Here is a 27,840-nt window from a genome sequence, read left to right as displayed (position 1 = left end):
GGATGCGAAGCGCTTCCCTCAAGCACCCGCGCTTCGCTTTGCGCAAAAGCTCTTCACCAAGGTCCCGTGGGGTCCAAGCACCCTCCTCCCCTTCCCCGCTCCGGGCCTCCCCAGCCCGGCTCCGGCGGCTTCTCGGCGGGCCAGAAAACCCGGCGAGTGGAGTCGGCCAAGGCGAAGGCTCCCGCAGGCCGCGCAGGTTGTTTGTGGCCAGTCGGACGCTTGCGCAAGGAGTCTTCTTGGCAAGGGCGTGGAAAGCGGCGCAGCTCGCCGGGTCGGCTGGAGCCGGACAGTGCACCGCGGAGACGCACGGGTGTCCCCAAGGAGAGGGGGTGGCCCCGAGTCGGGCCAGAGGAGCTCCGCCTCCTGCCCAGTATAAGTGCTGGGCTGGGCTCGCTGCAGCCGCGGCGTTGGCGGCGCGGGCGGCGGTGCTCCGGGCCTTTCTCGGGCGGCTGTTAGCACCCAACCCGCTTCCATAAGGCTTTTCCTTTCCAACTTCAGCTACAGTGTTGGCTAAGTTTGGAAAGAAGACACAAAGAAGACCCCCGGGCCGTTTTCCTTTTATTTGTCATAATAGTCGTAGGAATCTTTTTGCACAAGGTAGTTGTGTTTTTAGCGGTGCTGTCTTCTGTTCCTTGCACTCCTGTTAACAACAAGCACCTCGGAAGAGCAGCAGCAGCAACAGTAGCAACAGAAGAGCAAGCCGGGGGCGCCTGGTGTCATGACCAGGACAAGGCATCAAAACCGTCAGGGAGGATGCTGTGGTGAGTTGTGTTGACCAAATGCATGTGCTGGAAACACAGCTTGGGCTTTGGAGACAAGCAGATCCTCCACGCAAGTTTTGGGGTAATGTGACTCAGCTGTTAACCAAAGTGCTTTGTAGCTCTTTTAACTGATTTCGCAAGAGTTGAGGAAGAAAGGCTTGGGAAGAGGCGTTTGCACACAGGCAAGGATGGAGTGGGTTGGGCAGTTTGGTTGTCTTGTGTTAAAAAAAAAAAAAGTTAAAGAATGTTGAAACAAGAGCTTTCTTCACTTTATGTGAAGTTGGGCAGTTATTGACCAACAGGTAGTGCTGAATTTAAGTGAGTAGTAAAGTAAATGCAATGCATCCATTCCTAGGTGACTTGGTAAAATGTACATGACTTACCCCACAACGTAGTTTTTAATGTTCATGTTTTAATAAAAACAAATGGTAAAGCAGCTCACTCAAGTGACTAAATATGCTTACTACCTTTCCGCCTGTATGTGCTTGCAGGATCCTTAGAAAACTACCTGACTTCTGCAAAATTCCTTCTCTACCTTGGCCATTTTCTATCTACCTGGGTAAGTGAGAATGTACAGTAATTTTTACAACATATGTTGCACAATTTCGTGTTTGCTTTCATTTGGGCCCATTGCATTAAGCCAACTTCCAGTTTTGTCATGCAGTTAAAGAGAGAAATTATCCAATGAAATAACAAAGAAGTTATTTTCATCAAAGCTATGTTCCCAGTGGTGTTAGTAAAGAAAACTTCATAGATATTGACAAATATCCACAGACGGGATTAACAAGGGCAAGGATAGTTACATTGTTTACAAATTGTATGTTGCGTTATGAGGCTTAGTAAATGGTAATATCTACAACTAAGAATAGATGGATGTCTCATACCTTCTATGCTTTCACATTTTGAGATATTGGTCCATTTTCTCCTTTTGTTCAAATTTAATACTAGCATGCTGCACTGAGAAAATACAGTAGAATGCTGGAGTGACTTATGGTTATAGGCTAATAATAAAAAAATAGTACTTGAAAATTAATTTAAATACAAATGACCCGAAGAGCAAATATCTGGGTGACAAAATTCTTAGTCTTTAAAAATTCTATCTGCTATTAGCTATGTGTGGGGCATCTCAGGCTATCTTGAAAACTATCATCCAATGAACTAAGTTGTTTTAAAATCAGCAACTGACTCATAGCTCTCCCTCTGACTTCTGTGTGGTCTTGGAAAAGTCTCACCATTTTGGTGGGCCTAGGTTCCTTCATCAACCAAAAAACAACAAAAGAGTAATTTCAGAAGGATGCTGGATGTGTATTTAATTATGATGATTAAAAAAATTAAACAATTGCTCTTATTGTTTAAAAATAATAAATGTGGATATATTCATGCCTCATATGTAAATATTGGGCCATAAATAAGGGCCATAAATAAGGAGAAAGAATTTTGAGAGAACATATTTTGAATGCTATTTAAAAAAAAAAAATTGGAAACTTTTATTGAGTTGTCCCTAAGATATGAATTTAACCTATTGTTTGAGGAAACCTGTACTCATGCCCTTGGAAAATTATTAAGCTAGGTTATCAGCTGTCTAAGGAATAGCAGTTCATAGATAGCTGTTTAGAAATGTAAGCTCCTATCTTCCCTGAGGCTTAGACAGGGATGACTCTGCAAATATACGTGAGCAAAGTGGAACTGGTATGAGTTTGCTTCTATTCCAAATAGCCAATGATTCTAAGTAGAAATCTAGTTAAACTGCATTTAATAAATCTAAACCAAGTTTGTTCTTCCCAATTTAACTTACTAAGTGTTAAGTATTAAGAAGAGTTCCTGGGTAGCACAGTTGAATACTTGGCTAATAGCCAAAAGGTTAGCTTTTTGAACCCATCCCAACGTGCTTTGGCAGAAAGGCCTGGCAGTATGCTTCCGAAAGGTCACAGCCATGAAAACCCTATGGAGTGCAGTTTTACTCTGAAAACACATGGGGTCGCTATGAGTCGGAATTGACTCGACAGCAACTTGTTGGTGACTAATGGTTAAGTATTAAGAAGATCAATAACAAGAGGTTGGAGTAGTATCCGAAATTCTCATCTTGTGGTCAGGACCCAGCTCTTAGAGGAAGAAGGCACCCCACTTCCAAATACTGATTAAGTTTAAGGTTTGGTTAATGGGCTGGGAGGTCAGATTTGCCAAAAATGTGTGCAACTATAAGAGATATTTTTAACATGTTAATTAAAAGTCCCACAAGAAAAGTGACAGATACTTTTCCAATCTTAGAGTAAGTTACACTCTTAAGAAAGCAAAGGGAGTTCCTGTGGGAAAGCTGAATTAAAGGAAAAAAAAAAAAGAAAAGGAACTATATATGGTTTAGTGAACTTTTATTTCTCACTGCAAAGGGGAGCAAAAGGAGCAACACTTTCCAACTCCAGGTAGTTCCATCTTTGGGTTTTGTCTCTTGTTTAGCATTTTGCCTGATTTTATAACAACACAATATGTATGTTAATATATTTAAGTATATACATATATCTGTATATCCCCCTGGTGCCCCTGCTAAATCATGGTTTCCTACACAATGACCATAGGGATGTCAGAATGGATGGTTATCTCAGGTTAGGATTGTGTGGGATTGAATGACTTTTATTTCTGACTTTATTTCTATCTGCCAACGGATCAATACATTTTTACTGTGTGCTAACAGAATGTGAAAAGGGGGTGGTGTAAGTGGTTAAGAGTTTGGATGCTAACCAAAAGGTTGGCAGTTCAAATCTACCAGGTGTTCCTTGGAAAGCCTACGGAGCAGCTCCGCTGTGTCCTATTGGGTTGCTATGAGTTGGAATCAATTCGACAGCAATGGGTTTGGGTTTTTTTTGGTTTATTAGAATGTAGTTTAAGAAGTGGATTTTATCATCAAGGAGCTTATCATATGATTTTATGTTTTTTTTTTAGAAAAATATATCTAAGCATGAAAAGATTCTTATGTCATTATTCTGTGGACTGTCTCCATTTATATTGCGGATGTTTGCACAGCTCCAGCCCTCACTTCCCTCATGTCTTTGCTTATAGAGGCCTTCTGTAATCATCTCCCCATTCCTCCTGAGTTTATTTTTCCTCATAACACTTACTACCATTTAAATGTAGACTCGACGGCAATGGGGGAACGGGGAACCTGTTAAATAAGGTGTAATGGTATTACCTGATGGTGTAATGGTTAAGAGCTTGGATGCTAACTGAAAGGTGGGAAGTTCAAACCCACCAGCCACTCTGCAGGAGAAAGATGTGGCAGTCTGCTTCCGTAAAGATTACAGGCTTGAAAACCATACGGGGAGAGGAGTGTGCTTCTTAGTTTAGTCAGATACATGAGACCAAATGGGCAGCTCCTGTTTGAAGGCAAGATGAGAAGGCAGGAAGGGACAGGAACTGGTCAAATGGACACAGGGAACCCAGTGTGGAAAGGGGGAGTGTGCTGTCACATTGTGGGGATTGCAACTAATGTCGCAAAACAATATGTGTACAAATTTTTGTGTAAGAAAGTAACTTGAGCTGCAAACTTTCACCTAAAGCCCAGTTAAAAAAAAAAAAATTCCAGCGACACTGCTTGCTAGGAATGTCATCGTGCCTCAGTCTGCTAATCTGTAGGATGGGAATAATAGTAACACCACCTCACAGAGTTGTTGAGAGAGTTATATGAGAAAATGAGTAAACACTAAATAAATGTTAGCTATTTTTTTTTATAGTAATATTAGTTGCAGTATAGGAGCCCTGGTGGCACAAGGGTTGGGTGTTCTGCTGCTAGCTGAAGGTTTGGTGGTTTGAACCTTACTGGTGGCTGTGAAGGAAAAGGAGCCTAGCAGTCTGCCCCCATAGAGACTGTAGCCAAGAAGGCCCTATGGGGTAGTTCTACTCTGTCCCATGAAGTAGCTGTGAATCCCAGTGGACTCGAAGGCACCTAACAACAATAATAACAACAGGGGGTGTAATTAATTACACTTCTCTGCATTCATCCTCTCCCCAAACCTATACTACAAATCAGTTGAGAGATCAACACACGAGTCAAACTGATGGCCATCTGTACATAATCCTAATGGATGATTAAACTGTATGAGGGAGGTGGCTAAACTTGTGGTCACAAGTCTACTTTTTCTTCAGAATTCACCACCACACCCGGTCCCCCACAGTTGTAGGCCTGGCCTCTACAGCGCCAAGAATGTACCTGAGTAAGTGAGAAAAGAAAAACTCTATGGGGCAGCTCTACCCTGTCCTATAGGGTCTTTGTGAGTCAGAATCTACTTGATGGCACACGACAGCACAACCACCTGTTACAGATTTGTTTTTGGTTTTGCTCACTTCATTGTGAACTACATGAAGAAATGGATGTTGATTTTTGTTCACTGCTGAAACTCTAGTGCCTGCAACAGTATTGGGTACATAGTAACCTCTCCATGGATATTAAGTGGATTAATGACCCTGATCATTCTTTCACAGATATTAAGTAGGCATTCTGCTGTCAGTCGAGTGAGCAAGTGAGCATAGACAGACATGTAAGCAGATTATCAGGAAGGCAGGAAACGGAAATAAGGAAGGAATGGGTGGGCTTGAGATTGCACTCGTTCAACATTTAGATTCTACCTGATTCTTGGGCTCTTTGCGAGCTTAGAATCTGTTGCGTCTTTAGTTACCCACATTGGAAATTGGGGTAATGAGTACAATTTCATCTCTTTCCCTCAAGGAGGTGGTAGGCTATACAGGGATAAACAAGAGAGAAAACTTCCATTTAATAATACTTATTTTGATGGTCTGCTCTAGAGGAATCTAGAACAAATTCTTTTGGAAAAAAAGATAGGAGTAAGCAAAAAAGAAAGAAGCAACTGTATTAGAATGCTAATCTCTTACTCTTTATGTTAAGAAAGAAGAAATTCCCTCACTGAGGCTTTTTATTATTTTCAGTATTTATGTGTTTCTGTCTTTTTTTTTGGAGCTGTTCAGAGGACTGGAGATTTGGATAAATTACCTTCTCTCTCCCTATCCTGTTCTATTCTAAACAAATCTAAATTTGTTTTTATGTTAAAGACTGAGAAGGGAGCTTAGTTTGCTGTTTTTATTGGCATCTCTATTAACTTACCTTTTTATTGGTTTCAGACAATAGTATGTGTGTGGTACCTTTCTGGTCATTTAGTACAATGGTATTTGAATCTTAGCCAATTCCTACTTAAAATTTAATTGCAAAAACTTCCTATCATTTGTTTATCAAAGCAAATTTAAAAAATAAGCTGTCTCAGAGGTATTAATCTTGGTAATTAATGATTTATCCTCATACCTCTTGAATATTCATGGAATAACTCTAATACACCGGAACAATATAGTTGATAAATCAGTTTAGGTTTTTGCAGCTCTTCTATATTCACTTTGTTCCACAACAGGGATGCACTGGCATCCACTCCTTTGTTGATTCCACAAATATTTGTTGTGCACCTACTCTGGTCATGTTAAAAGTGCTGTGCGGAGGGTTGAGGGTATAGCAAGTTCTAGAGCCCACTTCCCAGGCTATCAAGTGAGTACCAGTCTTTCAAACATGGTGCTAAGGGCCTCCAGTGTTTTTTGCTTATTTATTTATTTTAATGTTTACATGACTATATCCACCTCATCCTCCAAAGTCCGACTCTTATGTTAATTTTAAATTGTGATTCAAAATTATGCTTCTAATCCCCTAAAACATGGTTTCTTGACCTTGGAGCTATTGACATTTTGGGCTGGATAATTTTTTGTTGTAGGGGAGTGTCCTGTACATTTTAGGATGATCATCAGCATCCCTGACCTCTATCCACTAGATGCCAATAGCACTCCCACGCAGTTGTGACAACCTGAAATGTCTCCATGGGCCACATGATCCCAGGGGGGTAAAATCACTCCTGGGTGAGAACTACTGGCCTGCACTAAGCTTATTTTACCTGATCGCTATTGTCGTTCTAGGCCATTGACTCGATTCCATCTCATAGCGACCCTGTATGACAGAGTAGAACTGCCCCATAGAGTTGCCTAGGCTATGATCTTTATGGGAGCAGATCTCCAGGTCTTTACTCCTGCAGAGCCACTGGTGAGTTTGAACTGCTGACCTTTCGGTTAGCAACTGAGCGCTTAACCATTACACTACCAGGGCTCCTTACATGATTGCTAGCATGCATCAATATAAATTTTGAGTACATAAGATTGTTGTCTTGGCTTTAACTTTTTTAAATCGTTTGACATACCAAGATAATACTTTACTTGTCATGTATTAAATTTATCAAGAAGACGTTAACAGGTTTTAGAAAGAACTAGGACCATTAAGAATAGGGTCAAATCTATACAGAACCCAGTCTGGGAATTTAGTCTCCGGTAGTGATAACCAGAGATAAATTGCTAAAGAACTTTATTGTTCTTCTTGATGTTAACCTCAGAGGCCAGGGATGGACCCTAAAGTCTCTTAATAAGGTCCATTATTGATTTCTTATGTATTCATTTACCTGACTCATTTAAAAGCTTTGTTAAACTTATACTAGATTTTGTAGTAATGAATTCCAAAACCCCCTACATACTGAGTCTGTGTGAAGAAATGTCTTTTTTTTCTTTCAAAACCCATCTAAATTAAAACATTTAAATTAAATATTACATTTAAATTTATTTCTGATATCTGGGTTCACGATGTGCTAGAATTTGCCGTTTTTAAGTTCATCTTTCTGGTCACCCTGCTGTTGGGTGGCTTTGAAATTTATTCATGAAATAGAATGTTAAAGGTAAATGAAACTCTAGAGATCATATAGTCTATGCCTATTTCTTTATACATTGAGCAACTGATTTTTTTTTGACATTAAAGGCATGCTAGTATTTGTAAACTATACTGTCATTTATTCTGGTTCAATAGAAAATAATTTTATGCCTGTCACATCAGGATGGGCAAATTCCAGCCCCAAGTAGAAACCTGGCACACAGGAAACAAGCTTTGTCTCAAAAAACATTCTTGGGTCAAGAAACTATATATATTTTTTTTCCTGGAATGATAACAAGTTTGCGTGTTTCATTAATATCATGGCTTTCAGAGTTTACTTAGTATTTGGGCAAGAATATTTTCTACAGTGCCAGGATGAACTATTTTAATACCTGCCCCATGTTCAATGCATACAAGAATCGTTGACTTTGAAAGTCTGATGATGCAGGTGGGAAGTACCCTTTTGATAAGGAAGCAACTTCCTGAGTACCATTGACTAGAAGGTAAAAATATCTTATCAAAGCCTCTTCTTTTCTTATTCAAGGGAGATCGAATGTGGCACTTTGCAGTGTCTGTGTTTCTGGTAGAGCTCTATGGAAACAGCCTCCTCTTGACTGCAGTCTACGGGCTGGTGGTGGCAGGATCTGTTTTGTTCCTGGGAGCCATCATTGGTGATTGGGTGGATAAGAACGCCAGACTTAAAGGTGAGTGTTCTTATAACTAAGCCCTTGTTTCTAAAAAGACCAGTGCCTGAGCTACTTCTGTAATAGAAGAAAAAACAAACCAAGATCAAGCACTGTGATTAACTCGGTGTTATATATGCCCCACCTCAAGGGATTGGGTGCTTGGTGGCAGGACCCCCACATTGAGGGTCCTGTGACTCCTACAAAATGTTGGGTTGCCAGGACACCTGAGGTGTAATAACTTTTTTTTTTTGTATCTTTGTTCATAAATTCCAGACGTTAATGATTAACATCCTGGCACTTTTCTGGGAACCATGTCAAACATTAAAAGTTTGCTTAACTCTAGGTGCCTTTGTCAGCATGAGTTCCTCTAGTATGATGTTCCTAGGATGGTTTTAATATCTGTCCTCTGGGTTACTGTGTTTCATATAGTGGTGTCTGTGTATGTGGCAGGAGAAAAATTGAAAACTAAATATAGATTCAAAGGAGAATATCTGAGCCTGGATCACAAAGAGCTGAATTATTTCTTTTTAGGGAAAAAGAAGAAATAATAATATAGTAACATTTTTTCCAGAGCATTAATACTGAGATCATTCCGTTTATACAGGAAAGGGAGAAAATGATTGAGCAATTTAATTATCCAGGGTATAGGGCAGTGTGGATAATTATAGAGAGCAGCATTCTCCTGAATTCTCAGTGGGTCATGCCAAGACCTGGCATACCTGCCTTAGACATTGGGGAAAGACTGAGATAGTGTCAGTTTCTTGCAATGACTACTTCTGGATATGGAGCAACCTGGATTATCAAATTCTAGAACTTGATGCTATTAGTAAAATGGTCAAGACAAATATTTTTTTCAGTTTTGAGAATGGGTAGACCAGAATGCATATAGAAAAATGTTATGTATTCCAGAAAAAAAAAAAAAACTCCTACTTATTTAGATAATCATTAAAAAAAAAAAAAAAAACCAAACCCTTGCCATCAAGTTGATTCTGACTCATAGTGACCCTATAGATCATCATACATAGGAATATTATACTTAGGAACCTTTAGTCTTGTGATTGTTGAGTACTATGATTGTAGGTGGAGCTCTGGTGGTGTAGTAGTTAAGATCTTGACTGCTGAGCAAAAAGTCGGCAGTTCCAATCCACCAGCTGCTCCTTGGAAACCCTATGGAGCAGTTCTACTTTGTCCTGTAGGGTTGCTATGAGTTGAAATTAACTTAGGGGCAATGGGTTTTGGGTTTTATGATTGTAGTTTAGGGAAAAATGCTGAGTTGGATGAAGAGAGTGATTCTGTATAATCAGCTTATGTGTCACCCTCCATGAGAAACTTTCCTTGATGCCTGTAGGCTGAGTTAACCACTCCTTCCTCTCTGAGCTCACAAAGCTTTGTTAATACCTCTCTACTGCCCTTACACTGTTATAACTCTGTTCACATACCTGTCTTCCGCTCCTGGAAGCTAAGAACCTCGTTCAGTTAATATTTAATTCTAGCACAATGAATGAATGCATGAAAGTATGAATGAATTATGTGTTAGGATTTTATTTCAAACCACTTTCAGAAAGCAGTTTGATTTATCTTGAAGCTTTGATATCATCTTTCAAGCCAGTATGAGCTTTATTATCCTTGAAGACAAGACCTGTAATTATACTTTACATATCCAATCGTTTGTATTTTTCAAAATGCTTTCGTAAGTATTTTATTTGAGCATTATAATGACCCTATAAAATAAGAAAGGCAGGTATTACCATCCTCACCTTACCGTCACAGGCACTAAAGCACAGAAATGTTAGGTATCTTTCCCTAGATCATCTACCTAGTGACAGAGAAAAGACTGCCAGGTGTCCTTACCTGTTCTTATTCCAGTGCTTTATCCATATGGCTACCTCATGATCAGAAAGCTCTCATTTCCTGTGAGGAAAGGTATAGCTTAGAATTTCTTACAGATGGCATTAATATGCCAAAAGAAACATACTGCTGCTTTATTCTTGACAAATTTTGTCTTTCCTATTTTTTTTTTTTATTTACCCATTCCATCATATCTTACCAGATTCAGCTGGCTATGTAGGAGGTTATGGATTCAATAATCTCTTCCTTAACCTTCTCCATAACTACCTACATATTCTTGTTTTAGCTAGGCACATGCTTAAGCAAAAAACAGATGAAAAATGGATCTTCTCTATGTAGTAATTCTGTTTATGTTAGTAAACTTTCAAGAGAATAAATGAAAATTTAGTAGTTATGAATGACTCCAACTGATAGAGAAAAAGTTGTGGGTACTTCATCATTCTTTCTGCAAGTTTTACTGGCCTGGTGTGATCTCCTGGCTCATAGTGGGAATAGTTGAGGTAGTTGAGGCAGGATTTACTCCAGGAAAACCTTTTCTCTTGTAAGAATTATGCATGTAGAACAGTGATGTGTGGATAAAAACAGCCCTACTGAGAAGTTTGGTATAGTGAACACTTTGTTTTTCCCTCTTTGTAGTGGCCCAGACTTCCCTGGTGGTACAGAATGTATCGGTCATCCTGTGTGGAATCATCCTGATGATAGTTTTCTTACATAAAGACGAGCTTCTGACCATGTACCATGGATGGGCTCTTGTAAGTTCTCAATGAGATACTTGATTTCAAAAAATGGAACACCTGGTAGTGGTAAAAGATGAAAACCCTTGGAGGATAGGAGGTGTCTTTTTGCAAATGTGCCCTTTAATATTGATATCTATGTCTAATATCCCCAACAGTTTTTTTTTGGTGGGGGGTGGTTTATGTCTAATATCCCTTACAGTTTTTTTTCCCATAACAGACAGGTACTCAGTAAGTATTGTTTAAATTTAAATTTTGTCCTTTTGGTTTTTAATGACATTTCCATAAATTTATTGTAATTTAACTGTTAGTTTTAAGCTCATTAGCATTAATCTGTAATTGGTTCACACTGTGTAAAAAATGTTACATATATGTCATGATTGTGTTCCTCCAGTAGTAATTGGTATTTCTGTCTGAGGATGTGGCTTGAAGTAGAAGAGGAGAGGGATATGGTAGGATGGAAAACACTGGGTTTGATGTCCATGTTGAAACTTTTATGTAGATTTGGATTGATATTATGGAATTTCAAAGCTAGAGAGGACATTAGAAATCTTCTAGTCTAGTCCTTCATTTTGTTGATTAAAAAAACTAAGGCAAAGTAAGGTTAGTTAATTGCCTGGTGTCATGCAACTAGAAAGTATCAGCTCCGATTTATTTTTATTGATTTATCATGTTTTAGGTGAAAGTTTGCAGCTCAAGTTAATTTCTTATACAAAAATTTATACACATATTGTTAATGTGACATTAGTTGTAATCCCTATAATCAGAGCTCCGATTTAAATACAGATCTTCTCATTTCCTCTTTAGTGTTCTTTCCAGAGGAGATATTTGTACGAAAAATGTTAGAAACAAGCAATGTGTTCACATTTTACGATAAGCTATATCACCTAAATGTATACAGGCTATTAGAATTTTTATAGTGTGTGTACTAAAAATGATTCAGAATAGGAAGATATATATCCTTTCACTTGACCTCTGGTATTTATTGTTTCATGTGTGCAAAGTAAAATGATTTCTTATAAGTGAAATTAAAACCAGAATTTTATTATTGTATTACCAAAGGCCATTTTAAAGTACCTTGCATGGATAGGTGGGTCCAGTGTGATAATATAACTGACATTTTAACTCAACTTTTTCTTGCAACTCCTTAGACTTCCTGCTATATTTTGATCATCAGTATTGCAAATATTGCAAATTTGGCTAGTACCGCTACTGCGATCACAATCCAGAGGGACTGGATTGTTGTTGTTGCAGGAGAAGACAGAAGCAAATTAGCAGGTAATTTGTTTTTCTCTTTCAACTGAATGGGTTATATTAGGATTTACTTTAAATCAATAGAAGCAAGTGAGACTGTGACTTTTTTATAGTTCCAGATATTTTTTGAGAATAATGGGTTGAAAGTATTTTTCTTTTCCTTTACTACATTGTCAATCTCAGTGTGAAGATTTATTTTACTGTTATAAAATTAATTTTTAGGACAGGTAATTTCTCTTTCATTTTATGAAAACCCAGAAAGAGAACACTCTCATTTAAACTCTCTTTTTTATTCTGTCAAGTGTTTCTAAATGTTTGCTTAATACTTAGAACATGAAAATCTGACATGGATAAATACTGAATCAATCATACAATGGATATTATTTTTCTCCAAACCAAATGGAACAAACAATTCTAGGAGAGACTCTAGAATTTAATTTCTTCTACTTTAAAGTTGTAATTTATAATTTTTATTACATTATATATGAGTAATAGAATAGGTGCTGTTACAAATCCTAAAGAAATAGAAAACAGAGTACAATTTTTAAGATGCTTACAGTCTTAGTTATCCATTGGAAACATATACAAGTGGCCAAAGAAAGACCGAACTGTGCTTACAAAGAAACATGTCCTATTATGTCAATATTACCTGGGCTCAGAATAACTTACCTCATTTTATATATTCTCCCTGCTCACCGTGAAACACACAGGCACACATTGGATTGATAATTACATAGGGTGAAGGAGAAAGGGTACACCTACCTACTGGTCAGACCAGCTGAATCAACCCTGCTGGTCATTGAGATAATGGATATATTGCCCAGCCGTCCTGACAGACAGTAAATACCCTGATGACTTAAATGGCTTATCCTAGGACAAAGAGGCAAGATTATGTACTGAGGTTATCAAGCAACTTTGCTTGACTAGACCACGTGATTTTTTAAAAAAAATAAGGAAGAAGAAGGAAAAAAAGATGAAAGGAGTGAGGAGAGAAAGGGAGCAAAGTTTGTGGAAGATCTAAAACAAAAAGAATTTGCGTGAGTCATTGCTTTCTGATAGCAGTGTTGTAATTGACATAGAAATACACAGTGATTACAGTAGTTAAGCATTAGGCTGCTCACCAAAAGGATGACAGTTCAAATCCACCAGCTGGTCCTTGAAAACTCTATCGGGCAGTTCTACTCGGTCCTGCAGGGTCACTGTGTGTTGGAATCAACTCAACAGCAGTGGGTTTTTTTGGTTTTAGGATAAATTTAGCACATGTGAGTCTGGACTGTAGGAGATTCTTTATGGAGGTCAAGTAGTGATTTTCCTTGACTTTTCTTCCTTTGATCATTTACTGAAAAGGAAGAATTCCTTATCTCTTTTGTCTTTCTGAATTATAAAAAAAGGCTTTGTCCTTTATTTGTTTACTTTCTCTTTTTAACATTACTATTTTAAGTATGTAATACATGTCCATGTTTTAAAATTCAAAAGGTAAAAAAGCATGTTGTTATTGTCAGGTGCCATCAAGTCAGTTCCAACTCATAGTGACCCTATCTACAACACAATAAAATACTGCCCAGCCCTGCACCATCCTCACAATCGTTGCTATATTTGAGACCATTGTTGCAGCCGCTGTGTCAATCCATCTCATGGAGAGTTGTCTTCTTTTTTTGCTGACCCTCCATTTTACCAAGCATGATATCCTTCTCCAGGGACTGGGCCCTCCTGATAACATGTCCAAATTACATGAGAGGAAGTCTTGCCATCCTTGTTTCTAAGGAGCATTCTGTTTATACTTCTTCCAAGACAGATTTGTTCACTCTTCTGGCAGTCCATGGTATATTCAATATCCTTTGTTAACACCATAATTCAAATGCATCAATTTTTCTTCGGTCTTCCTTATTCATTTTCCAGCTTTTGCATCCATACGAGGCCATTGAAAATACCATGGCTTGGGTCAGGCATACCTTAGTCCTCAACGTAACATCTTTGCTTTCTAATACTTAAAGTCTTTTGCAGCAGATTTGCCCAGTGCGTATGTCATTTGATTTCTTGACTGCTGCTTCCATGGTTGTTGATTTTGGATCCATATAAAACGAAATCCTTGATGACTTCGGTCTTTTCTCCATTATCATAATGTTGCTTATTGGCCCAGTCTTAGGACCAATACTGGACCCATGCAAAGAGCTGGAGATGGAAAACCAAAAGGGAAGAACACGCTTGGGGTTTCTCAAGCTGAAAGAACTGAAGAAAAAATTCAAGCCTCGAGTTGCAATAGTGAAGGATTCCATGGGGAAAATATTAAACGACGCAGGAAGCATCAAAAGAAGGTGGAAGGAATACACAGAGTCATTATACCAAAAAGAATTAGTCGATATTCAACCATTTCAAGAGGTGGCATATGATCAGGAACCAATGGTACTGAAGGAAGAAGTCCAAGGCACTCTGAAGGCATTGGCGAAAAACAAGGCTCCAGGAATTGATGGAATATCAATTGAGATGTTTCAACAAACACATGCAGCGCTGGAGGTGCTCACTTGTCTATGCCAAGAAGTATGGAAGACAGCTTCCTGGCCAGCTGACTGGAAGAGATCCATATTTATGCCTATTCCCAAGAAAGGTGGTCCAACCAAATGTGGAAATTATAGTACAATATCATTAATATCACATGCAAGCAAAATTTTGCTGAAGATCATTCAAAAACGGCTGCAAGAGTATATCAGTAGGGAACTGCCAGAAATTCAGGCCAGTTTCAGAAGAGGACGTGGAACCAGGGATATCATTGCTGATGTCAGATGGATCCTGGCTGAAAGCAGAGAGTACCAGAAGGATGTTTACCTGTGTTTTATTGACTATGCAAAGGCATTCGACTGTGGATCATAACAAACTATGGATAACATCGCGAAGGATCGAAATTCCAGAACACTTAATTGTGCTCATGAGGAACCATTACATAGATCAAGAGGCAGTTGCTTGGACAGAACAAGGGGATACTGATTGGTTTAAAGTCAGGAAAGGTGTGTGTCAGGGTTGTATTCTTTCACCGTACGTATTTAATCTGTATGCTGAACAAATAATCTGAGAAGCTGGACTATATGAAGAAGAACGGGGCATCAGGATTGGAGGGAGACTCATTAACAACCTGCATTATGCAAATGATACAACCTTGCTTGCTGAAAATGAAGAGGACTTGAAGCACTTACTAATGAAGATCAAAGACTACAGCCTTCAGTATGGACTGCACCTCAATATGAAAAAAAAATCCTTACAACTGGACCAATGAGCAACATCATGATAAACAGAGAAAAGATTAAAGTTGTGAAGGATTTCATTTTACTTGGATCCACAATCAACGGCCACGGAAGCAGCAGCCAGGAAATCAAAAGACGCATTGCATTGGGCAAATCTGCTTCAAAGGACTTCTTCAAAGTGTTGAAGAGCAAAGATGTCACCCTGAAGACTAAGGTGCGCCTGACCCAAGCCATGGTATTTTCAATAGCATCATATGCATGTGAGAGCTGGACAATGAATAAGGAAGACCGAAGAAGAGTTGACGCCTTTGAATTGTGGTGTTGGAGAAGAATATTTAATATACCATGGACTGCCAAAAGAACGAACAAATCTGTCCTGGACGAAGTGCAGCCAGAATGCTCCTTAGAAGCAAGGATGGCGAGACTGTGTCTTACATACTTTGGACATGTTGTCAGGAGGGATCAGTCCCTGGAGAAGGACATCATGCTTGGCAGAGTACAGGGTCAGCGGAAAAGCAGAAGACCCTCGACGAGGTGGATTGACACAGTGGCTGCAACAATGAGCTGAAGCATAACAATGATTGTAAGGATGGCGCAGGACCGGGTGGTGTTTTATTCTGTTGTCCATAGGGTCGCTATGAGTCGAAACCAACTCAATGGCACCTAACAACAACAACAACAATATTGGTCCAGTTGTGAAAATTTTTGTTTTATGTTGACATATAATCCATGCTGTAGTCTTTGATCTTCATCAGTAAGTGCCTCAAGTCCTCTTCGCTTTCAGCAAGGAAGGTTGTGTCATCTGCATATGGCAGGTTGTTAATAAGGCTTCCTCCAATCCTGATGCCACATTTTTCGTATAGTCCAGCCTCTCGGATTATTTGTTCAGCATAGAGATTGAATAAGTATGGTGTCAGAATACAACCTTGACACATTTCAAAAGCATAGATTTTGAAAATAGGTTACATGTGTTTGTTGGAATATATTTTGGAAAAAATGTTGGCTTTTTAAAATGATTTCCTCTCACTTATCCAAACTTCTTAACTGAACTCATTTTGGCTCTTCTAGTTTTTCAAAATGTATCTATCTTGATATATTTTGAAGAATAGCTCTGTAAAGAGAAAGTTATTCAGAATTTTTAGCTTATTCTCAATGGATAGGTAGATAAATCCCATATAACTTTGTAATGTCCCAGGAGAAGAACAACAAAAAAACGTGACTGGCCATCTCTCAGCTGGTCCTCTGTATATGATTATTATTACAGCTTGGAAGAATCTAGGCCAACCAGTTGATTTTCTAATGTTCTGGAATTTCTCAAGCTTAAGTCTTTCAATTCTTGTCCACTCTAAGTTAGTTTTTGGCATGTGGTATTCTTTCACATCCAGGCAGGAGTGCGAGTTAGTATATGAATAAAGGAAAACCTACATGCTGTCTTTTCTGAAGTTTAACCTCGGAATTTGTGTTGTTCAGAGCAAGATACAGAAACTTCTTTAATTTAGGGGTTCAGCAAGGGTCTAACTATGAATTTTTTGTGCCATAAAGCAGAGTAAAAGTTGAGCCAAGAAAAAGATGGAAATAAAGGAAAAATCAAAGAAAGAAGGGAAAAAGTACACCTGGAAGTGACTGCAGCTGGTGCCCTGAGCACCTCTGACGTTGTGTCTTTGTACGGAGATATACATAGTCAGGAATAATTTAGGTTTATGCAGGCCGGTTTTTCAGGGTTGCTGGCAGAGACTGTTAGAAACCCCAAGCCGGGTACTAGGTGTGGAAGGCTGAATCTGTGTGCGTTCTGAGTGTCATGTGTATGTGTGTGTAGCTGAAGGAGAAGAGGTGTATACTTAAAGAATAAAGGCTGTGAGCTGGATGCTAACTATTTCCACTTCCTTTTAATATCCCAGTGTTTCTTGATTTCGAGGCAGGTTTAAAATTGGAAGCTGTATCACTGAGGGGAAAGAACAGGAGAAATTTCCCTAGCAAGGTTAAAAATTTTTAGAATTTCAGCGGCATCAGGCCAAAATATAGCTGCCACCATCCAATTTAGATAACCTCAGAAAGGATAGTGTTTTTCATATAAAGAGATACTGGTAATTAATCTGTTAGCCAATTTTTTTAGGTACTTTAGTGGTTTTTATTTTTCAAACATATTCTTGTATCATAACCCTTAGCCTCTCCAACCTGTTTAAACTCACTTCCTTTTCCCGGCCTTTTAACTCCATCTGCTGCTTCACTTCCTTCCTTATTGCCTTTGTGAGTCACTGTTAATAGCTTCTGAGGTTTTTCTTGCCCACAATTCTAAAGGAAAATCTGCTACTAAACTTGACCAATTATGGCAGATAAATTTCATGTTTGAACTCAATTGATAAAAATTCTTTTCTTTTTGGGTTAAACAAGCCTGCTACGTGCTAGTTTCTCAGCAAATATCTTTTTTAAATTGTTCCAGTATTAAGATATGATATCCTCTTTATAAGTGCAAGGAGCCCTGGTGGTGCAGTGTTAAAGCCTTGGCTGCTAATCGAAAGGTCTGTGGTTCCATACCACCAGCTGCCCCATGGGGGAAAGATGCAGCATTCAGCTCCCGTGAAGATTATAGCCTTGGAAACCCTATGGGACAATTTCTGCTCTGTCCTATACTAGGGTCACTATGAGTCAGAATTGACCTGATGGCAATGGATTTATAATGGCAAGTAGTTACTTAATGCCATATTCTGGTCCACAACTATAGCTGAAAACAGTTAAATTGCAATTATATGAGCACAGATTTGTGTTTTTTAATAAGAATTAATATAAATTTGTAGTATAAATTTAGAAGAATGATTCTTCTCTATCCTGTTACCAGTAAAATTATTAGGTAGTTCTTTTTATTTAACCCATTCTGCTTTGGAGGAAAAAAAAGCTTTTTTGCTGAAACTACATTTCTGCTGACACCTAAATATTAACTGCCAAAGTATAATGTTAAAGATAGAAATTCATGGCTTTGAGAAACTCCATATGCATTTGAAAACTCGGGTAGAGAAATAGTACAGTAACAAATAATTTTTACTAAATAACTTTTTTTTTGGTTATTGTTCTGGACTTTAAGATTCAAGTGTTTCCTTAATTTATTTTGTGCATTCAAATTATCCAGTTATTTGGGTCACTTCTATACTTCTTTGTTAGCATTAGGTTGGAACCTTATTAATGGGAGGCAGATGGAAGTTAGTGAAGCCCCTGCAAAACCAGTCATGTGTAAAATCAATGAAAACTGCCTTTGCCTCTCAAGTGAAAGGTGAAATCTGTCAAAGTTCTCCTGTTATCAAGTAAGCATTATGTACTCAAGGACTAAGTGGAAGGTAATTGAGGACCAGAAAGAATTAGAGAAAGAACAAAGGCAATTTTCTGTTAGTGTACTTATTAGTCACGTACTGCTTTTCACCTAAGGAATCCCTTAAAGACTTGCCTTATTTTCACTCTACCTTGTGAAACAGAGAATGAGAAAGTAGATCATTTTCTTGACTTCCACTTCCTCTCCTTCATTGTTCTCTACCCTGACTCAGCTGTAGTTATACCCTGGACTTTGTCATCACCAATAAATCCTCTCTTTCCATAATTTCAATCTTAGGCACCCATCTCTTGAACTAACATCTCCTATTTTTCCAGCTCAATTCTTCTGGTACCCCAACTCCAACAATCCTCCCACCTCATTGACATCTTTAAGTCCTTGATTCCAGTACCTTTTCCCTGTTCATGACCCCTCTTTTGTCTCACTTCCTTATCCTGCTTCAATCCCAAGGTCAATCATTACAATCATCTGCTAGCATGTACCCTGAACACACTTGCCTCCTCTTATTTTGGTATGTAAGAACTTGGTTAAATCCAGTGCTCCACAGTTGAGCATGGGCGGAGAAAAGCATACATGCTTGCTTACTACTCTAAAGTTCACGATCGCTGGGTTCAAGTTGGCCCTTTCATGTTGCTGGATGATCATACCATTTTCCCTGGTCCCTTCCTTCTCCCACTTTCCTAGATGACTGTCTCGATGTTTTCTTCTCTCTCCTCATACATTCTTTACCTCCTCCCCCATCCTCACTTTTCTGATGACCTTGCTTTCTATTTTTTGAGAATATGGAAGAAATGAGAAGAGAACCTGCATGTGCTCCTACCGTCATGTCTCTCTTCCTACCTGTACCTAAAGCCATGTATATTCTCCATATTCATGTTACTATTGCCGTATTGTTTGTGTTTCTGTCAAAGGACAACCACTCTACTTGTGTAGTAGATTCAGATTTCATCTTTCTCATATATTTTATCATTCCCATCAGCATATAAACATCTATAATTTTGCCCTTTCTAAAAATACCCATCTTTACCACACTTCCTGCCTTACCACCCCACTTCTTTGTTCTCCTTTTTAGCAAAACTTATAAAAAAGAATTGTTTATGCTCACTCTTTTCAATTCTTTTCTGTGGCTAGAACATCGCTTTTCATAAACCCAGGAGGAAACATTCCCATAGTGCTCTGGGGGGAGGGGGGTGCCACCGACTTAAAATAGGATATAAATGGTGTCCCATGGAGTTGTGTACTTAGTATCTTAAACCAGCTTCAATCAGGCATTTGCTCTGCCACTCTACCAAAACCCCTGGAGGTCCCTGATAGCCACCACGTGACCGCATCTGGTGCTTCTCTCAGTGCTTATCTATCTTGACCTATCAGGAACACATGACATAGTTGATTACTCCCTCCTGTCTGAAGTACTGTCTCCACTTGGCTACTAGGACACCACACCCTCCTGGGTTTCCTTGTCTTTTGCTAGTTCCACCCCACCTTTCTGACCTCTGAACTTTGTTGCATTTTGAACTCATTCCTTAGACCTCCTGTCTTCTTGATCTACATTCACTTTCTTGGTGATCCACTCCAGTTTCATTATATTTAAAAATCAACAATGCCTACACTTTGCAAATCTGGTCCATGCTTCTTCCCTGAATTCCAGGCGTATGTACTCAACTGCCTATTTTCATGACTTCTCAATTGTCAGTTGTTGTCGTTGTTAGGTGCCATTGAGCTACCCTATCTACAACGGAACAAAACATTGCCCTGTCCTGTGCCATCCTCACAATTGTTTAAGCCCATCACTGTAGCCACTGTGTCAGCCCATCTTGTCGAGGGTCTTCCTCTTTTTTGCTGACCCTCTACTTTACCAATCATGATGTCCTTCTCTAGGCACTGGTTCCTCCTGATAACATGTCCAAAGAACGTGAGACCAAGTCTTCCCTTCCTTGTTTCTAAGGAGCTTTCTGGCTGTACTTCTTCCAAGACAGATTTATTTGTTCTTCTGGCAGTCCATGGTGTATTCAATACCATAATTAAAAGGCGTCAATTCTTCCTCAGTCTTCCTTTTTCATTGTCCAGCTTTTGCATGCATATGATGCATATGAGGCCATTGAAAATACCGTGGCTTGAGTCAGGCACACCTTAGTCCTCAAAGTGACATCGATTATCAGTAGGCCATTCAAAATCACATCTCCGAAATCAAATGCTTAATTCTTCTGAAGTTTTCCCTTTTTTTTAGTTAATGGCAACTCTGTACTTCCAGTTGCTCAGGCCAAAAACTTGAGAGTCATCCTTGATTCCTTTCTTTCTCTCACATTCCATACCTAATCTGTTAGCAAATCCTCCTCATTCTACCTTTCCAGTATATCTTGACCTGTTTCTCCCCATTTCTATTGTTAAAAACCCTTTGCTGTAACTCCGACTCATAGCAACCCTATAGGACAGAGTAGAATTGCCCCATGGGGTTTCCAAGGAGTGACTGGTAGATTGAAACTACTGATTTTTTTGGTTAGCAGCCTAACTCTTAACCACTGAACCACCAGGGCTCCATTGCTATTGTTACTACTATTCATTTCCCACCTAGCTCCTTGCCTCCACCTCTGCCTACTGTTCCACTTCCCTTTATCCCACAATCTTTTCTCAACAGAATGAAACTTTTAAATTATGAATCAGACTGTACTACCTCTCTGTTCAAAACCTTCCAATGGTTTCCTGTCCACAGATCCAATATAATTGCGCCATCTTCCCCTATTCTCTGACTTCATCTTTTCCTGTCCCTCCCTCACTCATTTCTAACCCTACTGACTCCTTGCTGTTCCTCTAACACGCCAGGCATGCTTCTGTTGCCCTAGGACTTTACACTTCCCTTGGTCTGAAATTCTCTTTTGTTGATATCCACATGGCTCACTTTTTTGCCTCTTTCCACTTAAGGTTTTGCTCTGATGCCCCCCTTTTCCAGTGACTCCTCCCCTACCCCTTAAAACAAAAATCCTCCTTTTCATCTGAGCCCTTGCTATTCTTTTCTGCTTAATTTTTTTTGCCATAGCATTTAATGAACATCTGACATACGATGTGTATTTATATGCATGATGATTTATTATCTTTCTCTTCGTACTAGAATGTAAATGAAGAGAAAGATAATAAAGGGTATTCTTTTCTTAGTGCCTAGAATGTTGCCAGCTTTTAATAAGCATTCAATAAATATTTATTGAATACCCCCGGACACCCTTTTAACTCAGTAATGAAGTCACTTGTGAGGTTCACCCTTCAGCCAAAGATTAGACAGACCCATAAAACAAACAATAATACACATAGCTTAACCATTTATACAAGACTAAATGGGCACACCAGCTCAGGGGCAAGGACAAGAGGGCAGGAGGGGACAGGAAAGCTGGACTAATAGAAATGGGAAACCCAAGGTCGAGAAGAGGAGAGTGTTGACACGTCAGGGGGTAGGCAACCAGTGTCACAAAACAACATGAGTATTGTTTAATGAGAAACTAATTTGCTCTGTAAACCTTCATCTAAAGCACACACACACAAAAGAGTGAGGTTATATAATAAAAAAATAAATTTGTTGAAAAAATGAATATAGAGTGACTTGCATTCATTTTAAAAGTTGGTGTTAGACTAATTTATAAAACGCCAAGAAAACAGTGGTTTTTAAGGCATGCTTAGTGTGACTTGATCAAAACAATAAATGTTTTTCTAACAAAATGGTTTATCCACAGAGTGCTTTTTAGAAATTTATGTAGTAGGAATCTATGCTCTTAGTTTATATCCCTATGTTTTGTAAGTATAACAGTCTCTCTTTGATAGGTTATACTTACCTGTCTCTTTCACCTGGCTCTGTAGATATGAATGCTACAATACGAAGGATTGACCAGTTAACCAATATCTTGGCCCCCATGGCTGTTGGCCAGATTATGACATTTGGCTCCCCAGTCATCGGCTGTGGTTTCATTTCGGGCTGGAATTTGGTGTCCATGTGTGTGGAGTACTTTCTGCTCTGGAAAGTTTACCAGAAAACCCCTGCTCTAGCTGTGAAAGCTGCTCTTAAAGTAGAGGAAACCGAATTGAAACAGCTGAATGTACACAAAGGTAAACTCAACAGGATGATGAGTCCTTTTATCCTGATGTTCAGACCTTAAATGCTGGTGAAGACCAAAACTATTTTGAGTTTGCATCAGGTTTTATTACCACTAAAGGCCTCTGTTAGGCTAAATATATCACTTTGGTGAATGAGGCAAAGCCCAGGCTTTAGAGGATATGGGGAACAGCTCTGGGTTGAATCTGAAGGGCCTGGAATGGGACCCTGAACCTTTTCCTTAACGCTTGCTGTAAACACAGAGGGGTGACTAGTTGAGGGATAGCAGGGAAAAGTTGAGCCGTAAGAATGGGAAGAACAATAGAAAAAGAGAACAAGAGAATTCCTAGGACTCTACAAAGGAGCAATTAAATTACATGGCCATATGTTGGCTGTTTGTAAGATAGTGAAAGGGAGTGAGGACATGAGGTGGACATTTTCCAAGAAGAAAAGAGGAAGTTGGGCTTCTAGGCAAATGGAACTTAACAAGGCCCCAGAAAATATGACGCTGTGTTTTCCTAGACTTAGTAATTTTTTTATTTTATCTGATGAGTTTTCCTGCTAGTTACTTTTAGTGGCAGTATAATTTCTGAAAGAAAGAGAGGGAGAGAAATAAAAGAAGAAGGGGAGAGAGGGGAGGAAGAGAGAGAGAGAATATTAATCACTTGTATTTTACTTATTTAACATAAATGTTACTTGGAGATCGTACCTTGGCTGGAATTCTCAGATTATTAGTAAAAGAAAAGAGAGAATGTAGTGACCAAGGGTACACGTGGGAAAAGGGGAAGGGGAGAAGAAAAAAATGCCAGTAAGATGATTGGCTTATTTTTTAATGCCCCCCAGACTCCCAAAATGACGATGATTCTTTATTAACAGACACTGAGCCAAAACCCCTGGAGGAAACTCGTCTAATGGGTGAGAAGGACCCTAACATCCTTGAGCTTGAACACAAGCAAGAGCCCAGCTGTGCCTCCCAGATGGCTGAGCCCTTCCGCACTTTCCGAGATGGATGGGTCTCCTATTACAACCAGCCAATATTTCTGGCCGGCATGGGTCTTGCTTTCCTCTACATGACTGTCCTGGGCTTCGACTGCATCACCACAGGGTACGCCTATACTCAGGGGCTGAGCGGTTCCATCCTCAGTATTTTGATGGGAGCTTCAGCCATAACTGGAATCATGGGAACTGTGGCTTTTACTTGGCTCCGCCGAAAATGTGGCCTGGTTCGGACTGGTCTGATCTCAGGAGTTGCACAGCTTTCCTGTTTGATCTTGTGCGTGATCTCTGTATTCATGCCTGGAAGTCCCTTGGACTTGTCTGTTTCTCCTTTTGAGGATATCCGTTCTAGGTTCATTCAAGTCGAGCCACCGCCCATACCTACAACTACAAAAATACCTGACCCCACCTTTTCAACTGAAACGCACACGTCAAATGGGTCTGGTCCTGTTATTACTGCCACAGAGATGAGTCCTCAATCTGTGCCCATAATCTCTGTCAGTCTGCTCTTTGCAGGCGTCATTGCTGCTAGAATTGGTAAGAAATCTCTTTTTGTATATTAATTAACTGAAGTGTCATGTTACCATGTGGGGACAGAAAATTCAGTAATCAGCGATCTGAAATATTCCCTTGAATGGTAATTTAAGCAAAAATCCATTTATACTTATGTACAGTCTAGTTTTTTATTATGAAAATTTTATTTTACCTTTAAAATAACTATGTGTGTGTGTTTATATACATATACTTTCTTAAAACATGTTTAGGTCTTGAAAATATTTTCTAAATGAACATCTTAGGTATTTACCCTTATAATTTAATTCATTGGTTAAAAAAAGATATTAGCTATGATAATTTTACTGTCATTTAGCAATTTAGAGCCTACATTGCTATAACTCTACCAGAAGAACTGTAATTTAGAGACTATGTCTATGGGATGAGGTGAAAAAGATAGTGTTTTTGGTTTTTAAAAAATGGCATAGTAGATAGGAAAAAAAAAATCAGAGGTCCTCTATAGCTGATGTGTGTTATATACCTTGCCACACAAATGGATTTTATAGCTCTGGAAAGAAACTTAATGTGAAGACTTCTTACAAAGCAAAATTTAAGTAATCATTAATAGAGTACTGATGAATAACCCCTGGCCAAATTCTTTTTTAAAATGAAACCATGTTTATCTTGTGATTCAAAGCATGTTCATTAGTTTATCAAAGACATTAATATTGAAGCAAGACGGCTTTATTGTAGGGGCTTTAGAGCCGAAGCAGTAAATGCACTAATGGCTTGAAGTTTGCTTGTGGCTATGTTATGGTTACACTTTAACCATAACAATCTATTAGTTCCATTTAGTTTAAGCTTTCAAAATGCTAGTACTTGCAACAGGATTTATTATGTTTCTGACTTTAGAGTTTTTCTTTTGTAATATAAATAATCATAGGAAAACAGAAATTTAAATGTTTGGAGATTAGGGAAGTAAAAAATCACTTTGTGAATGCATTAATAACCTGGGATTCATTAATCAAAAGTAATTCTCTAAGACAAGGCTATGGTTAAAAATATGTAAGTGACTTTAAGGCAGCACAGGAGCCCTGGTGGCGCAATGGTTAAAGTGCTCAGCTGCAAACCAAAAGGTCAGTGGTTTGAAACCACCAGTGGCTCTGCGGGAGGAAGATGTGGTAGTCTGCTTCTGTAAAGGTTTACAGCCTCGGAAACCCAGTGAAGTCGCCATGAGTCAGAATTGACTGGATGGCAGTTTTTTTTTTTTTGGCTAAAGCAGCAGGGCCAAAATGTATATTTTGCATATGTCAACAAATTTATACCTATAAATCTGAAATGTACGGGTTATAAGTTAACATTCAGTCTTCTAAAAAAATATCTTTTTTTAATAGGTCTTTGGTCTTTTGATTTAACTGTGACACAGCTGCTGCAAGAAAATGTAATCGAATCTGAAAGAGGCATTATTAATGGTGTCCAGAACTCTATGAACTATCTCCTTGATCTTCTGCATTTCATCATGGTCATCCTGGCTCCGAATCCTGAAGCTTTTGGCTTGCTCGTATTGATTTCAGTCTCCTTTGTGGCCATGGGCCACATTATGTATTTTCGATTTGCCCAAAAAACTCTGGGCTACCGGCTTTTTGCTTGTGGTCCTGATCAAAATGAAGTCACGAATGGAAATCAAAGTAATACATCTGTTGTGTGAGACAGTTTAACTGTTGCTATACCTGTTACTAGATTATATAGAGCACATGTGCTTATTTTAGACTTTAAAGTTCCTATAAATCATTGGGTGTTTCTCTCTAGTTTTCTCACAGCTGTGCTTTGAGGGCTAAAGGCTATTCACTAAGAAGCCTAAGTCAGCTGAAGTGAGGTGGTTAATTTCCCTTCCATTCAGAGATAGACAAATAATAGGAAAAAGAAAAACTCAGTTTACATATGGAAAAGAAACTGGTGACACCAAGTTTCCCTGTTTCTCATGAGCAGATAAAATTTTACATAAAGGAGTGATGTGGATCAAATTATTCCTTGGCAGATATTTATTACCTGTACTAGAATTCAGATATGTCACTTTTCCCTAAAACTCATTCTTGTTCAAGTAAGTTTACTTTTTTGGTATCTTATTCTCATTTGTACTATAAAAACAAATAAATTCTACTCTAAGTATGAAGGCTAAAGTTTGATAACCAGTATTATCCTTACTGATTCTATTGATCTTAAGGGATTTGCATGTATGTGGAGAAACTAAATACTTAACTAGAATTCTCCAATAGGGCTTATGGCTTAACTTGAGGGAGCACTTTCATATTTTTATCAGCATATAGGGCGAAATATTTTAATAAGCATATGTATAGTACTTCATAAAATGGCGACCCATAAGGTGCAGGTAGAAGCAAAGCTGTAGATTTATAACGCAGTGGGTATATAAGAACTTCAAATATGCCAGTAGTTTTCAAATATAACATGCTAATAGTTTGACCATAGAAGCTAGAAGTCATACAGAAGAGTGAGATCCAAATTTAATTCATGCCGCCATCATTAATGACCTCCTCTAGCTTGGAAAAGTAGGCTAAGTCTTACGCCTGGAAAGTTAAATGTAGAAGGAAACCCCGCACTAAGAAAGGTTTTATTTTATAAATCGTTTGATTTACTTTTAACACAGAGCATTTTTGCTTTTACTGTTTTGTACTCAGGAATTATTTTTACATAGTTGTAGAGCAAGAATGTTCATAAATGTATTCCTTTCAAATGTCTTTGAGAAGAATGGAGGAAAAAAAAGAACCTTTTGTATGTATTTTTAAAAACTGTTTTACAAGCCATTTTGCAACATGCCAGTACCAGTGTGGTACTTTGCCTTAACTGTTTATGCACTTTCACTGAGACTACAGTACGTTGCCATGAGCACTTTCTTTGTCCTTGAGGTTTAATCTTTTTCTTCATTCTGCAGTATGACATAATGATTTGCTACATTGTAAAATCTTTGTAAAATATTTCTATATAAAAATATTTTTAAAATCTTGATTTCTTTTTTCCTGAATTGTATTTCCCCTTATTTAATGTTGCTTTAGTTTTTTTTTTTTTTTTTTTTTTTAGTTACAGAACATCTGTTTTAGGTAATGTGTGTGTTTTTTTTTTTTTTTTTTTTAAGCTATAGTTTCATAATAATTCAGAATTTTTGGTGTCATCTCTATACTCATATTTCTAGTTTTTAGTGGCCTGGATAAAAGTGTAGTATATATGAGGCCCATCACTCCTTCTTTGACCTCAGACAAGTCACTTAAACTGTCTGTGTTCTATTTTGCCTTCTGTAAATTGGAGCTGATACTATAAAAGCAACCCTATCTATCTCACCACTATCCTGATTGTATCAAAAAAGATAAAACATGTGGAAGTATTTTGTGAACTACAAGACTACGAGGTGTTATCACTAGGGATTGGATCTAGGTAATGAGTCCTCTCAGCAGGCAGAGGCTTACTGATACTCAACAGAGAGTACAGGCACATTTACTAAAGACCTGATCTATGACCCCACTATGATCGGTCCCAGGGAAGCAGATAGGACTTAGACATAGTTGATTAAAGGCTCATTTCCCCCCCAAATTGGGAGCTTGTGAACTTTTGGCATCTGTCTGTAGCTACTAATCTGCTCGTGACTTTCAAGCAGACGGGAGATGCCTCTGTGATGTTTGACTACAGTCTTGAA

General features: G+C 38.6%; 2 protein-coding genes across 2 annotated transcripts in view; both read left to right on the top strand.

Moving 5' to 3' along the window:
• Positions 1 to 27,840, top strand: part of LOC126077915 (translation initiation factor IF-2-like) — a 420,687-nt gene that overhangs the window by 167,252 nt on the left and 225,595 nt on the right. The gene's annotated exons all lie outside the window — the stretch shown is intronic.
• SLC40A1 (solute carrier family 40 member 1) lies at positions 399 to 27,158 on the top strand. The gene is made up of 8 exons (XM_049887661.1): positions 399 to 761; positions 1,253 to 1,320; positions 8,039 to 8,198; positions 10,665 to 10,780; positions 11,914 to 12,040; positions 22,415 to 22,660; positions 23,523 to 24,179; positions 25,529 to 27,158. Exons 1-8 carry the CDS (start codon positions 719 to 721, stop codon positions 25,840 to 25,842), a joined length of 1,731 nt encoding a protein of 576 aa, XP_049743618.1. The 5' UTR covers positions 399 to 718; the 3' UTR covers positions 25,843 to 27,158.

This window comes from Elephas maximus, chromosome 6 (genome assembly GCF_024166365.1).
Source record: "Elephas maximus indicus isolate mEleMax1 chromosome 6, mEleMax1 primary haplotype, whole genome shotgun sequence".
In the NCBI taxonomy this organism is placed as follows: Eukaryota; Metazoa; Chordata; class Mammalia; order Proboscidea; family Elephantidae; genus Elephas; species Elephas maximus.
The sequence above is the reverse complement of the archived record's forward strand: the minus strand, read 5'-3'. Positions and strand labels throughout refer to the sequence as shown.